This window comes from Laccaria bicolor, genomic scaffold (genome assembly GCF_000143565.1).
Source record: "Laccaria bicolor S238N-H82 LACBIscaffold_2 genomic scaffold, whole genome shotgun sequence".
In the NCBI taxonomy this organism is placed as follows: Eukaryota; Fungi; Basidiomycota; class Agaricomycetes; order Agaricales; family Hydnangiaceae; genus Laccaria; species Laccaria bicolor.
This window is the reverse complement of record NW_001889873.1, coordinates 963,710-978,157: the sequence shown is the minus strand read 5'-3', so window position 1 is coordinate 978,157 and position 14,448 is coordinate 963,710. Positions and strand designations below refer to the sequence as shown.

General features: G+C 49.0%; 5 protein-coding genes across 5 annotated transcripts; 1 reads left to right on the top strand and 4 right to left on the bottom strand.

The window, feature by feature from the left end:
• Window positions 1-395: 395 nt before the first annotated feature.
• LACBIDRAFT_305285 (uncharacterized protein) lies at window positions 396-2,465 on the top strand (the record flags this gene model as incomplete). The annotated part of the gene is made up of 7 exons (XM_001875090.1): window positions 396-567; window positions 614-849; window positions 898-1,064; window positions 1,120-1,241; window positions 1,299-1,482; window positions 1,535-1,904; window positions 1,956-2,465. The coding sequence occupies 7 exons, from the start codon at window positions 396-398 to the stop codon at window positions 2,463-2,465; spliced, it is 1,761 nt and encodes a 586-aa protein (XP_001875125.1).
• Window positions 2,466-2,800: 335 nt separating this feature from the next.
• LACBIDRAFT_151832 (uncharacterized protein) lies at window positions 2,801-4,239 on the bottom strand (the record flags this gene model as incomplete). The annotated part of the gene is made up of 8 exons (XM_001874507.1): window positions 2,801-2,962; window positions 3,019-3,168; window positions 3,221-3,255; window positions 3,301-3,471; window positions 3,527-3,620; window positions 3,672-3,770; window positions 3,824-4,096; window positions 4,153-4,239. Coding segments are annotated over 8 exons (1,071 nt in total), but the record flags the coding sequence as incomplete, so codon positions are not given.
• A 1,309-nt stretch (window positions 4,240-5,548) lies between these two features.
• On the bottom strand, window positions 5,549-6,400 carry LACBIDRAFT_305283 (uncharacterized protein; the record flags this gene model as incomplete). Its single annotated transcript, XM_001874506.1, has 5 exons — window positions 5,549-5,779; window positions 5,838-6,002; window positions 6,057-6,131; window positions 6,181-6,253; window positions 6,315-6,400. The coding sequence occupies 5 exons, from the start codon at window positions 6,398-6,400 to the stop codon at window positions 5,549-5,551; spliced, it is 630 nt and encodes a 209-aa protein (XP_001874541.1).
• Window positions 6,401-6,886: 486 nt separating this feature from the next.
• LACBIDRAFT_292021 (uncharacterized protein) lies at window positions 6,887-8,451 on the bottom strand. The gene is made up of 10 exons (XM_001874505.1): window positions 8,276-8,451; window positions 8,179-8,218; window positions 8,037-8,117; window positions 7,898-7,985; window positions 7,761-7,846; window positions 7,682-7,710; window positions 7,531-7,626; window positions 7,418-7,479; window positions 7,297-7,365; window positions 6,887-7,243 (listed from the first exon to the last, which is right to left on the bottom strand). Exons 1-10 carry the CDS (start codon window positions 8,442-8,444, stop codon window positions 7,226-7,228), a joined length of 738 nt encoding a protein of 245 aa, XP_001874540.1. The 5' UTR covers window positions 8,445-8,451; the 3' UTR covers window positions 6,887-7,225.
• A 1,612-nt stretch (window positions 8,452-10,063) lies between these two features.
• LACBIDRAFT_244017 (uncharacterized protein) lies at window positions 10,064-10,968 on the bottom strand (the record flags this gene model as incomplete). The annotated part of the gene is made up of 3 exons (XM_001874504.1): window positions 10,064-10,245; window positions 10,298-10,683; window positions 10,745-10,968. Coding segments are annotated over 3 exons (792 nt in total), but the record flags the coding sequence as incomplete, so codon positions are not given.
• Between the last annotated feature and the right edge of the window lie 3,480 nt (window positions 10,969-14,448).

Below are 14,448 nucleotides of genomic sequence, written 5' to 3'. Positions count from 1 at the left end.
GGAGGAACTTATTCTCCGCGTTTTAAATTTAAAATCGGTAGTATGCATAGTAGGGCCGGGGGTTGAATATTTTTTAATTTTCAACTTGAACGCTTCTATATCTTGAGAGGTCACCTGGGAAACGTGGAAGAAACGAGTGATTCCACGTGAGGTGACCATTACTAGTTGGAGACTGTGACATTTGTCACACCATTGTCACCAATCCAAATTTCACTCCGAATCTCGCTCGTCCCACCACCATCTCACAGCCAGCATCCCCTTCGCATCCCTACCAAAGACCCGTTCGCCCCACCCCCGGCATCCCACTGGCATCTCACCAGCCTTCGCACAGCGTTGACCCTGTCACCAATCACCCTTTTCTAGTTAATTAGCAACTGCCTTGTCGTTCAATACATATGGCATCTTCTGTTTTTTACAAGTTCAGTTCTAGGAAGGACGAGTCGAGAGTGACCTTCGATGGCACCGGTATTTCTGTCTTCGATCTGAAACGTGAAATTATACTCGCCAATAACATGGGTAAGGCAAACGACTTTGATCTCTTCGTATATGACTCCACCTCAAAGCAAGGTGTGTTGCTTTATTCTTGCTGCAATGCTTTTTGACATCGCCATAGAACTCAAAGATGATTCGCAAATCATCCCACGTTCATCCTCAGTCGTCGTGAAGCGGATGCCAGCTGTAAGGCCTGGCAAGGGAAAGGCTTCAATGTACATTGGTGCGGCCTCCGCCCCCGGCCCAGTGTCAGAATCTGTGCAGCGGCCTGGATCTTCTACAACTTGGCACAAGGGTGCTATGTCAAAACGTTTTGATGGCAAAGAAGAACCTTCGGCGTCCACCATACCAAAACCCGTAAGTCTTTCATTATGAATTTGTTGGTTGGACTCATTTTATTTCCAGTCGACACTTATGAAGTCTGCCGTCACAAAAGATGACGAAGCAGCAGCAATGGCTGCCATGTTCCAAGCCTCGTCAGCAAACTGGGAGGAAACTCAAGAAAAGATGTCTCAGTTTGTGTACCCCACGCGGGCTTTCGTTGATGTAGTAGACCAAAATCTAATGAACATGTCTGTTTTCCCCTCTATATCGTTTGGTAATGAACAGCGCGACGCGTGTATATAGCAACCCTCGGGGCACCGGATTTGGACGGGGTAGTGGAAAACCGCATATTCCGCAGCTCCAAGCTCAACAGCAGGACCGACCATTGCCCCCAAGCTATGTTTGTTATCGATGTGGACAGAAAGGTTCGTCGAGCGCAATTTTTTTTCCTTTTTCGCTCATTGACTCACACTTGATCCAAGGTCATTGGATCCAGGACTGCCCGACAAACAACGACCGCGAGTTTGACAACCGTCCGCGAATTAAACGAACAACTGGGATACCCCGAAGCATGTTGAAGGCGGTTGAGAATCCGAACAGCGGCGACCTTGCTCAAGGAGTCATGGTTACTCCCGAAGGAGGCTTTGTCGTCGCCCAGCCAGATCTGTGAGCACATTGCTATTCTTCAAACCCCGAATCAATTTTTTCATTTTTCTAGTGCATCGTGGCAGAAGCAGGTATCACGACCGAAAGGTCTGACAGTTGCTGAAGTTCGAGAACGCGCACCAACAGACACTTCATTGGCATGTCCGATCGACAATAAGCTTTTCCGCGATGCCGTTAAGACGCCCTGTTGTGGTACGCTGTATTGCGAGGAATGCATACAGACGCATCTACTTGAACGAGATTTTGTATGTCCTCACTGCTCGAAAAAGATTGCATCCCTCGACAAACTCCTCGTGGACAAACCAGCGCGCACAAAGGTGACAGATTATATTGAGAAGGCCGTCGAGGATAGTAAAAAGGAGGCCAGTGAAGATTCGACGCCCGCAGCGGGGGGCGACCGAACTGGTGATGCCACTGGACAGGTAGGCCTTGTTGGACGGTACATCTTCGCAGTCAAATAATCTCTACTTTAGGCAGAGAATGGTGAACAGAGCAATCAGGAACAAGATCTCTACTCTGACCAACAGCCAGACCTAAGCATGGAAATGTCGCAAATGCTGGTCGACAGTATCCCTCAGCTCCAGGCACAGATTAACCAACTTTCAGTGATGCTCCAAACCTCCTCTCTACCAAACCAAGTACGACACCAAACAGAAATGCAGTACCAGCAACTCCAGATCCAACTACAACAAGCCCAAGCTATATCTGCGGCGTTGGCAGTTGCCACATTCCAACAGCAGCAGCAACAACAACAACAGCAACAGCAAGCCCAGAATTTAGTCACTGGGGGAATGGGATATGGAATGCAATACCAACAGAATTGGGGCAACCAGTTCTCGAACCAACAGCCTGCTGGACAGGATTCGGCGTACCAGAGGCTACCTGTGAACAATCGCAGAAGGAATCTCAAACGGGATCGTCCTTCAGATTTCTTCGACGTTGCCGGTGAGAATGAGAGCAAGGTCCCGAGGTATTGGGAGTAACGGAACGCAGCAGTGTAGGATTATATTCAATAGACATTGCCGTGTAACGAAGTATCTATCCGCGACATCGAGATAAATAAACACATTTAATCATTCATGTAGTCTTACTCAAGTTAAGCATTGAACAACCGCTACGGAATATTTATTCGGTTCCACCAATCCGCATTTTTGCCCACATTAAGGTATATAGATTGTATGCACAACATGATTCAAGCTGTCCGTGTATCGCCACCCCCGCCAACTCTCTTCAACAGCATCTGTTGGTAATTCTCCCAACCAGCAATCAACTGCGAAATAGGTGATCATAAACACCAAATCAATTTCAGAGATAAGACTTCAAGTACCTCTTTTTGTCTTGAAATCATTCCTTCCAGAAAGGCATGCAAGGAATCCTTGAAGTCTTCAATGCGCTCCTGTTCAAACCTTGCAACTTCGGACTTGACGAGTTTAGAAACGTGGTCATATTCATGCTTTGATTCCAAAGCTCGGCGCTCAGCCTGATATTACCAAACATAAATTGTCTGCAACTCCAAACAAGCATTGAATTACACACCTCAGCTATCTGGCTTAAAGAATATCCCAGTCGATCCGTAGGTATTCGGCCTTGAGCTCTATTCTTCTCGTGATTCTGTTTTGTGCGAAGGAGATCATTCTCCGAGTTTTTCCAGGCGTGGTACATTCGTATTCGGGAGCTAAATGCAAGCTGCAGAAGGAGTGAACATCCCGTCCCTACTATGAATGTGAAAAAATCTTACGCGAACGGAATTGATGAGACGAGCATATTCGTCAACTGAGAATCATCAGAAATGAATTTCTGCCAATATGTATTCCTTACCAGTCGCCATCAAAGTCACCATATCCTGCTCTGACTGCGTGCTTTGTGTATCCTGAGCTTTTCGCTCCACGTCCGCCAGCGCAGAAAGAACCTGTGAAAGTTGTTTCCCAACATCCGATGCTGATAGATCACTGATGGTTTGTGCAAATTCTCCTGTCGCAACGGCAAGGTCTAAGGGAAGGGAATTGAGCTGAAGAGCCACGACTGAGTAAAGCGGATAACAAACCTGAGCGTTGTTTTGCAACCAACTCGATGGCCTTAACAAGTCCGCGCAGTTGGGATTCCAAACTGTCAAGATAGGCCTTTTGCCTATCGAACCACTGAACCAAGATGAGAGAGGGGCAAAAAACGCAATTACCTCTGATACTCACCTCATCTGTTTCATAGAAACGTGGCCCAGAAATGGTCTGACCGATCGAAGCAATCAGTCCACCTCTCTCATGTGCGATTTCTGCCTTCCTGTGTTTGATCTGAACAAAAACTTATTTTCAATAAAAGCGACTGAAGACATATACAAACTCACGTCGAGTGCGAAAGAGTCACTCTCCAAGAAAGTTCGGAGATCTGCATCCTTACCCAAGACAGGATGGTTGGCGATCTTCTGAATGCACTTCTCCAAGGCCAGTCGGCGTTGCCGCACGAACTGGTCATCAAACCGACCGAAAGAGTTCTTCTCCGGGACAGGGGGGACAACCACACCTGGGTTATTGTTTGAAAGCGTCTCGTAGAGCCAAAGGAAGTCTGAGTAGCGACGGAGGACAGAGAAGGCGGACTTTTGAAAAAGAGGTGATGTAGTCTGTTGCATGCAGGATGAGCCGCTCGTTAAGAACAAATAAAATAGCGTAAGCTTACACGGGTATGGACTGTGTACATGGTAAAGGAACGAATGGGATCTCCGACTTTTTGTGGATCCTCCACTGAAATAATGAAAACCGGTTGAATGCCATTGTCGTTTCTTGTGGGTTTGGTTACTGAAACCTGCATACACCAATCGTCAATATCATCAATTCTTGTATCAACATATCACTAACTGATGGGCTAGCCTCCTGTGGTAGCTTCACCGTCTGTCGGATCGGCTTGTCGTCGTCACTATCATCATCATTGACTTGTGGAGCAACAACAATAGGGGATGTAGGTTCCTGGCGCCACGAGGTTTGTTGCTCTTCGCTCTGCCATCCACCGAGCGACTCTCCACCAAGTGACAATGCAGCCACAGAATGGGCGAGGCCAGTAATCGAAGAAGATTGCTCCAGAGGCGAAGCGACACTAGAACCGGAAGTTGAAGAGGAGGGGGAGATAAGGCTCGAACCAGACTTCGAAGGCTGCCTCGTGTGCTCTTTAGTTCGCTGTGGAGGAGACCAAGTCGGGGTTTCTGCACGAGGGGTGGGGGTAGATGGTCCATTGGAGGAAGCGGGAGGGGTGGAAGGACCCTGTTCTGATTCTTTTGGTTCCACAGGTCTTATGGTAGCAATTTCAGAAAAGTCAGACGGAACACTTTCCCGGAAGCCCGGAGAGCGCAGACGGCCAAGCGGTTTGTTGTCCTCTTCGTCGTCCTGATCATGAGCAGCAGAGTCAAGAGGATCTGATAGATGGTGTTCCGCCCAAATAGGGACCTCGTCATTACGCAGCTTTATTGCCTCAACGCCCGAGGAAGGCTCAATAATTGAAGAGGAATGGCCAAAGGTCTCTGTGGGCAAAGGTGTGGATGCAAATGGGTTTGCCCATGGATCCGGTGAGCCAGAGCGCGTAGAAAATGGGTCTGCAAATGGGTTGTCTTCCAGCGCTTGTCGCGAAGGAGCGAGGAGGTCGTCGAAGGTGTCCATCATACGGCGAAATTGGACGGAGTGCTCAATCAATAGAGATTGATACCCATACCCTTCAATCCTAATACACGTAAACACATTCTCAAGAATGTTGCAAGAATGTCATCAAGTCAAAATCACGGATTGTTAACGGAATACTAGTACAGGCCTGTACGTCATAAACCCAAGAAAGCAGCAGAACGAAAAGAAAAAAAATCTAGGGAAAAGAAGATTGTCCGGCGAGGAAAATCATGCATGTACAGAATAATGTGACGATAGAAAAAAACGAGAGCAGTGAGATGAGACAATAACTTCAAGATAACTATAGCACGGAGCCAGTGAACAATAATTGAAAGACGGTGAACGCGAACATGGTAGCCTGTGGACCAGGAAAGCGGCGTGTCGGCCCGGCCAGCAGGGCAACCATCCAGATATCGTTCGGGAGTTCATGACATCAACTTTTCGCCCCAGACAAGTCGGTGTCGGTGAGCTCGATAAGCACCGGATAGTGCAATCCATGAGAGCCATGAGCAGAGAATGAACGATATGACGAAGAGCGTGCGCATGACGGCTTTCCATCTCCAGGAAACTGGACTGCTCGACGTAAAGATGATACTTCGCCAACGTTCATAGAATTCTGTGTTGAGCCAAACGAGGTCTTCCACTAGAGCTTGAGCCTGGGAAACAATTTACCTTTTCAGCACAAAGACATCACGACGTCGGGAGAAGGCATACTTTTTCCCGACCAGAATCATGAACGACACGTATGTCAGCCACTTGCGATTGAATCTTGGGTAATGTTTGAGAGAGTTGCGTTAATGATTCCATCGATTCCTCCAGCTCCGCGTTGATATGAGGTACCTGAGTCTGCAGGGCACGGTCAGCTCGTTTGGAATTGCGCTGTTGAACGAATGAGCTGAGCCAATGGGACATGAAAGATTGACTGCAGTATACCTGTAAGCCAGTGAAGGCTTCCTGTAAAAGGCTGTCAATCGCTCGGAAATTGCTCATATTTTCTGACAGTCTGGACTGTCAAAGGTGGGTGAGCGAGAGATAATCGCAGACAGGACCTCCTCACCTCCAAATCTTTCATTTTGTACTCATTCAAAACAGCTTGCTTTGAGAACTTCCTCAGCGCGGCTTCCAGTCTGCTATAGGGGTTCACATCGACCGTCAACTGGCAATTTCAGTTAAGCAGCACATACTACGCACCTCGTCGAGACAGAAACTGAAGCTTCCGAGTTCCAGCCGTTGCTTGAGCTCGACTGCCCGAGTTCTGAGAGCCTGCTCGAGGGCATTGATAGGTTGAAAGAGAACCAGACAAAGACTGGACGGAAGACCTGAGGTTACATAAATCTGACGAGCAGGGCTGCGCCTCATGCTCGAAATAGTCTGATCGAATTCACGTGCATTCGGCCGATCATTCATTTACGTCCCGATCTCTCCGCACCGCTTCGGAACACTCAGTGGCAGCTGATGCTGGCTTGAGCTTCCTCAGGTCTTCTGGTTGTCTTCGGGAGAAACAATTGGTCACTTGATGTCACCACCACATATGGCGTATTCCTCGCGGCCGGTTGAGAGGTTGTGGGATCGGAGCAACATGCTCTATTGCAATTGAAAGCCTGTGAGTAAGTACTATCCAAATCAAATCGGTTTGGCAAATTCTGAGACTGATTGACCCATTACATTTCAAAGCATTTCATGGCACTAGTTGAAAAGTATATTGCCGGAACGTATATATATGTCTACCAATTTTCAGAAGGAATTCTAAAGACATGTGGTGAAAAGCCAACTTCAAAAGCGTCGATTGCAAAACTAGGTCCGTGATACTACAGATGGCTGAATGTACAGAGGCCACTAAGAGGTCCGTAAGAGTATATATGTGCATTTTTTTACAAAAAAAAAAAAAGTTTCGAAGCATAAACATCTTCAAGTCGTAGAAATGTCCAAGTGCATTACATCGTGAAGAACAAGTGATGGGTGACGCTGGAGTCCGAAGTGAAATGGGTCGAGAGTGTCCAATAGAGAGTCCTCGTAAGATGGGGGCGAAAGTCCAAGGCGAAGGCCAATGTAAGAAGCATTTCAAAGTCATCACGCGTAATGGAACGATGAGGCGAGGAGACTCAGATAATGAAGAGGTTCTGAAGAGTAATGGGTGGGTCACGTTGTAGATTATTAGATGTTTCGGACTTACAACAGCCGAAGCCGGAGTATCGTTGCCCTCATTGTAAGCTGCGAGGTCCCCAACGAAAAAGAGATAGTTCTGACGAAAATAAGCGTTAATAAACTCCTTATCTTGCAGGAATGTGACGCACTTCGCGGATATCATAAGCAAGTGTGGTCGGAGGACTGGAGCCGTCGGGGTTGATCCATTTCGCTGTATGATTATATGTAGCAGAAGACAGAAGATTATTCGGGAGCAGCGTACGTGATACCTGCTTCGTATTTTTGTTCAAAGACCAAATGGCCGACTCAACATAAAGACCGCCTGAGCCTGTTGCTACTGGCTTAGATCCTGGGGGAGCTGTGGCGGCGTCAGGTGTGGAAATTAATAACGTGTTGGTCCAAAAAACGCTTACTCTGTGCCACGTTTGTGAAATCGATTGTGCTTTAAATTGGTTGAGAGGCTGAACAAAAAAGTCAAGAAAAAGATGCAACTTGCGACTTCCTTTAGCCAGAATCGGGTTGTTATGAAGAGAATTGCCACCAGCTCCGACATAAAACGGTGCAGGGAATGCGGGGTTCTGAAAACGCGAAATCGGCAACTACAGGGGAAAGAACAGCTTCCCACTCACTGATGCCAAGATATCATAAAGATCGTTATTGGAAGGAGTCGCTTTGACCAACAGATCGCCATTAGGACCAAGATAATTGGTTCCTCCACTTGAAAAAAAGTAAGATCACCACGGGTTGTCGATGAGGTTAGTAACGGACATGGTTCCTCCACCAGGCCAGTTGCGCACATGCCCAACACTACTCCCGTCTAGATTCCGAACGTCAAGTCGGCCCGTGTACCTTGGGATACAAGGTCAGAACAGCACTCCGTGAAACGATGTAGATGATCTCAGGTATTCACACGTTGGGAGGCGTTGGGGATGTCTGAGTCCGTTTTGCGACTGAAGTTACAAGGGGCTCGTTAGCAACTTACAGATGTTTAGTAAAAATGCGGGTACCCATCGCAGGAGTTGGTAGATCCCTTCCATCCCAGGAACGCATAAACTTGGGTGGGTTCGGTGGGAGGCCTCGCGCTAGCCGTTGACCGTTCGTCTCTTGAATCGGTAACGCACTTGCGACGCCGAGGGTCATGGCAACCAAGAAAAATACAGCGACCTTGACCATCATGGCGGAAAATGAGAGGGGTACGAGAAACCTCATTTCGCAGGGGTACACGTCCTTTATATGCCCGTAGACAATCGATTTGATTGGTCTGGGGCATGTCATATCAAATCGTGTCCCCTGGTAAGCTCCAAATTGGGCAACTTTGGAATGAGTCTTGATTATTATAACTGATAGTCATCGATCGGTAGAGGAACGAGGCGCCGCCCTGGGCTATGTATGACATTGCGCACTCTGGCGCGGTAATTGACGTAATGAAGGCGACTTGAAGCCGGCCCATCAGTTGACATTGCGTAGACACGTGCATGTGCAATGTATGTATGTCAAAGGGTTCAATTCAATTGCACTAGAATTACTTTTCAGATACTTAGTAACAGGGGTACAGTAAGTGCGAATGTGAGGTACATGTGGTGATACAGATGCGGTTTTTGAATAAGAGAAAAGTGTCTGGCTGTAGTAGGCAAGCTGTAAGAATGATGTGTGTCCCAATATATAATGTATACAAAGAGTGGTTGGAAAATCGTCCACTTTCACTGTACGACGCAGTTGCTGGCTGACTTGGAGCCTCTCTTGTGCCGACGAGGCTCTAGTGACGAAAGAGCACCGTGCACGCCTTCTTGTCCATGATCGGAGACTGCCTCTGGTGCCTGGGAAGATCTATTAAAATCCGAGCTCGCTGCAGAGAGCTTGCTTCCATAAGATCGGGCCTCTTTGTCTCGTCCGACAGGCAAGGTAGTCCCTGTGTCATGTCGGCTGGAAAAACTTTCAGCCGCCGTTGCGGCGCTTCGTAGACTGCTCACGCCTGTGCTGTCACTGGTCACTGAAAGGGGACGCTCGTCGCGTTTCTGTAGCAGTGGTCGTCTTCGATGAGTCTTCTCTTCCACGTCCATCGTCGAGGGTGATGGCAAAGAAGACGATCCACCAACTGCTCCCGGTTCAGGCGATAAATTGGTACGAGATCGCTTGAAAGCTGCCATGAACCTGAAAGCCGTAGGGGGTGAAAATTCTGGATGTGTAGGTGACTGAGGAGGAGTGTCAATGCTAGGGCTATATGCAACATCGGACATGGTGTTTTGAAGGTCCTGGAGCAATTCCGCAGGGTTCGAATGCGCCTGATTGCCTTTCTCGGCATATTGAGCATAGAGAAGGAGCTGAGCGCGTAAGTCGCAAGTCGGCGGTGCATTGATGGCACATTTCGCATGAGAAATGAGGCTACATTGCGCGCATATTACAGCGCTTTTCTTAATGGCTAGTTGACATACACGACAGATCATAGCTGTGTAATAACAATAATTAGTTATGCAAGACAATTATATTGTATGAGGCACCTACGTTTACTGAATGTCGTTTTGACAAAAGAATGGTCCCGTGATGATATGTCGCTGTCTGGAAGAGGCCTAACTGATGCGTTGGATGTTCGACGTCCGATTGGCGAGATTTTGCCGACATCACTACGGGCGAAACCTTCCAATGGTGAGGAGTCTGGCATCTCAATTTGAGATAGATACCGCGCAAGTTCGTCAGATTTTTGCAAATCAGTGCTAACTCGCCGTAGAAATGGTATGCTGTCTTGCGGACGCAACTCCTAGGAACATCGCTCTGTCATGAATACGGTACACCTTGATTTAGGACCCAAATACCTTGAGTGCCCCCCAATTATTCTTCAACCATGGATGCTCGCAAAGCATTTCGGCGCTGGGTCGTTGAGTGGGGTCTTTCCGGAAGCATTTGGTCAAGAAGTCTTGAAGCAGTGGTGAGCACCCCTCCGGAACAGGAGGCATATCATCCTCCACAATTCGGAACATCACTAAATGAAAGTGTCAGATAACCTCATCACTACATGGAGAAAACAAGCTTACCGGACATGCTGTTCGAAATTTCAGCGTAGGGAGGACGGCCTGTCAATAATTCAATGACGGTACAGCCTAGCGACCAGATATCGGACTTTGTGGAGGCGCCTTTAAGTTCAATAACTTCCGGTGCCATCCAATTAGGAGTCCCCGCGACATCCTTGATTTCTCGCTCCATCGCCCGAAGATTGAGAGAAACGCCGAAGTCGGAAAGCTTAACATTGCCATTCTTGGTCGTCAATATGTTCGCAGCCTTGAGGTCGCAGTGGACAACATCACTAGTATGAAGATAATGCAGGCCTTCTAAGATTTTTACGACGTAACCTCCTACAAGGCGCTCATTCAATTTACCGAATGCCTTCAAGATTTGCCCAAGCGAGCCATTCTCGGCGTATCTAAACAAGCATTCAGTATCAGTGTGAGAGAGGAAGTTTATTTTTGATTTGGTGGACGTACTCCAGAACTATATTGAGGGTGTCGTCGTCACGGGCCATACCTTCATATTTCACAATGCTTGGATGTGACAAGCTCTTAACCAGGTCAACCTCTCTCATCAACGTCATCACTTCCTCCTCCTTCAGGCCTTCTAGTCGTATGCGCTTGACGGCTACCATTTGTCCAGTGTTCAGATTAAGAGCACGGTACACAGTGCCAAATTGACCACGACCAATACAGTTACCTAATTGCTGTGGAACCAGTCAGCTAGGGGAAACGATCACAAAAAAGCATGCCACTGACAAAGTGCGTGGGCAACTTCCCATCTTCCCTTACAACCAGGGTCATGCGGATCGGACGTCCATCCAAAGATTCTCGAGACAGCAGATCACTCGCACTGGCTGTGCCTGAGGCTACACCAAGGTTAATCATACTCTCAAATCTAGATCGGACAGGTTGCACGGCAAGTTCATCATATGAACTCGGGCGGGGGCTTCTGCGCGCGCTTGAACCCTCGACGTCGCTCTGGAAGCGTCCACGTACAAAGCGGGGTCGTTCATGAATTCCCGCCGTCTCACCACTTGAAGGGGACAGAGCTGGTGAGTGTGCACGTTTATCACGTTCGCCTGACACAGTTCGTGGGAATGGTACAAGAGGGGCAGCATCGGGGGAACTCCGGTCTTCAGCACTGCTGCTCTGAGTGTTTGTTCCAATACGGTGAGTGACACCTAGCTTGGTACTGTGACGTCGAAGCATGATCCTTCCAGAAGAAGAGCTAGCGCTATCGACATCCTGGCGTAGTAACGATTCCTTTGGCGTAAGGATTGGTGTATCAATGCTGTGCCGAGGGCGATGTGTTGGCCTCCTTGGAAGCTGAGGAAGCGTTTCCAGACCCTCAGTACGTCGGTTGGCTCCCACAATGGCAAGTTTCCTAGGTGGGGGTATGGAGATCGGTGTGGACTTAGACGGAAGATCTTCATCAGCCAAGGAAGGTGAGATAGGCTGACGAAGGTTGTGCGACTGGAAGGCATCAATGAAGTCATCAGGCCACTTCCCCTTTCGAAGATGGACAGCAGGCTTTTCAATTGGTTTCCTCTGCTCCGTAACTCTCTTCTCTCCCTTATCTCTTCGATTTCTATCATGCCCCTTGGAGGATACGCTCTCATCTGTCTCTTCTGCCACCCTCGAAAGATCAACAGCGCGAACCTCGCTCGACTTCCTGTCTCTGAATTTCCCAACATTCTCCATCGTGTGTTTCCAAGCTAAATCATCCGCAATGGCGCTTCCCTCGGTGCGTGTTATGGACGGAGCTTCTGAGGTAAGATCAGTTGTGACAGTCCGGATTGTGCTATATTTATTGCCACCACTGCTACTTTGTCCGAAGTCCATGACGCTTGAAAGCGCAGTAGATAAAGTAGACTCTGTGATAGCGGTTGAAGCCACTGATTGCCTAACATTGGGTTCGTCTGTGATTGACCCTTGGATTGACGCATCCCCCACTGACGCACGAGTAGAGTCTGCTACCGAAGAGCGTGGCGGCGACGCAGCTGCCCTAGCCCACGAGAAGAGGCCGCCAGCGTCAAGCTGCTTCGATGAGCGCTTCCTTAATGGGGATCTGGGCGGTGGCTGCAGTATTCTGGGAACAGGCACTGGCTTCTCCATTACTACCACGTTGCCATCAGCAACACTGGCTTCAGAGCGTGAATCGACCTTCGGTTTGGGTGTTTTGATCGACCCATCCTCTGGGCTGTAGGACCGCACCGTCGGGAGATCTGTAGGAGGGCTCCAACGTTTTCGCGTAGGAGAAGTCGGAGGAGGAGCGGTAATGAGGTTCGGAGTCGAAGCGGAAGCTCGGGAGATGGTCCCCTGACTGTAAGGACCCGAAGGGCCTGGTTTGCCTTGTCCAGCGAGATACTTCGAACGTGAAGGGGCAGGCGAATCAACAAACTTAATGAGGGCGATGATTGTTTTCGCAACCCGTGCCAGTGACTCGCTCGACCCTTCGATGAGATCGTCCCGTTGAAAAAGATCTTCGCTGGGAAGCCCGTGCGAAGCGCAGGCTGCCAGGAACTTCGTCACGTTGGATGTTCGCGCAAAACCATCCTCCTTTGGGTCGGGGCGTACGACGGAACTTGACCGCAATTTGTTCATGAGCCTGAGACGATAAAATATGGATTTCGGTAGACGTAACGAGGGGAAAGGGCACTCACTGGCACAGTACAAAACCATCTTTCAGCGCTTCGCAGAACAGACGTCTTTCTCTCTCCTCCCCAGAAACACTTAAGCCGTTGGACGCTGAGCCGCTATTCGATGAACCGCCGGAACCTGCCCCACCTAGGTTACTCGTCCAGATTCTCTCAAGTCGAGCAAGCGACCGAGTGCGGATTTCCACCTCCTCCCAATCATTTATGCCCGACTGAGTCCTGTTCATGTGAAGTGGTGGCTTCACAATCTCCTTACAAAGCATAGATGTGGCAGTGCGGATGAGTTCTCTATGCTCAGGATTTGATTTTGCAAGCACCAGTGACCCCGAAGAAATATTGTAATGTCGATTTTGAGCATATGATCTTTGGGCAGGTGATGTGGGTCGCCGCCGGATGGGAGATGGGGATTCCGCCCTGATGTCAATGGAGGAATCACGAGGCCTATCAATCGATGGCCTCCGAACCGACTCCCCTGACGCTCTACGTTTTGAGTCAATTGACGCTCGCCGTGGAGAATTTCGTGGACTTGACGACAACGGGAGATGGGAGGTAGACATAGAAACTGGGTATTTTGAGGGAGTGACTGCAGATATCTGGTTGGATGGAGAACGCGCACGAATAGGAGTTGAAGCGCGACCAGCCACAGGACTTGTGGTATTTGTTCTGGAAGGAGTGGATGCGAGCGACGTGCGAGAGGCAGAATATGGTGTGGGGGTATTAGGGGGGCTCGGAATATTCTTTCTTGACACCGTTGGTATATCAGGCAGAGAATCTCGCTTACGGCTAGGAAGCGTGGTGGTTGAAGGCGAGGCTGGTATTGGGGGCGGATTTGATTTCGTAGACCGATGCCGAGATGCATTCCCTCTGGATCCTCCAGGAGACGCGATTGCCGACGACGAAGGGCTATCTATCTCTCGAGGCTGAGGTTGCAAGGTAGTTCTCCGTATGCGTTGCCGTGCTGGGGTTGCAAGTGCCTCGGCTCCAGAGGATGATGATGCAGGCACCACTGATTGTGACTTGGGTGATGGCAATGCTTGGGAAGACAAATGTAAGGCAGGTGACGACCTGGATGCCTGGCGCATAGATGGAGTGACAAAGCTCGTCAAACCTGCTTGCCTGACTTTTTCGCCGGCACCGACCACGGGAGTCGTAGATGAAGACGTAAGGGAATCCCGACCAACTCGGCGGAACGTCACCTTGTTCAACATCTTTGGCATATCATTAGGGTTTGTCTCTTTCTCCTTGCCTTTGTTCGCCTTGGTAGAAACATTCGCGGATACATCAACGGGCAGTGGCGGAGGGAGTTTCTTTGACCGAGTCGCGGTTCGCAAGCCTTGTTCTAAACTTGAACGAAGGCGATGGAACGACCTAGAAGGTGCCTCGGAGGTGGTCGAGGTGGAACTAAAAACGTCTGGCGAGGACGAGCGTTGTGGATAACGAGATGAAGAGGGTTCGGGTGGTGGATTAGAGGTAACCCTTTGGAAAGGGTTGGGCATATGAACTTTAGCACTCTGCAAGACA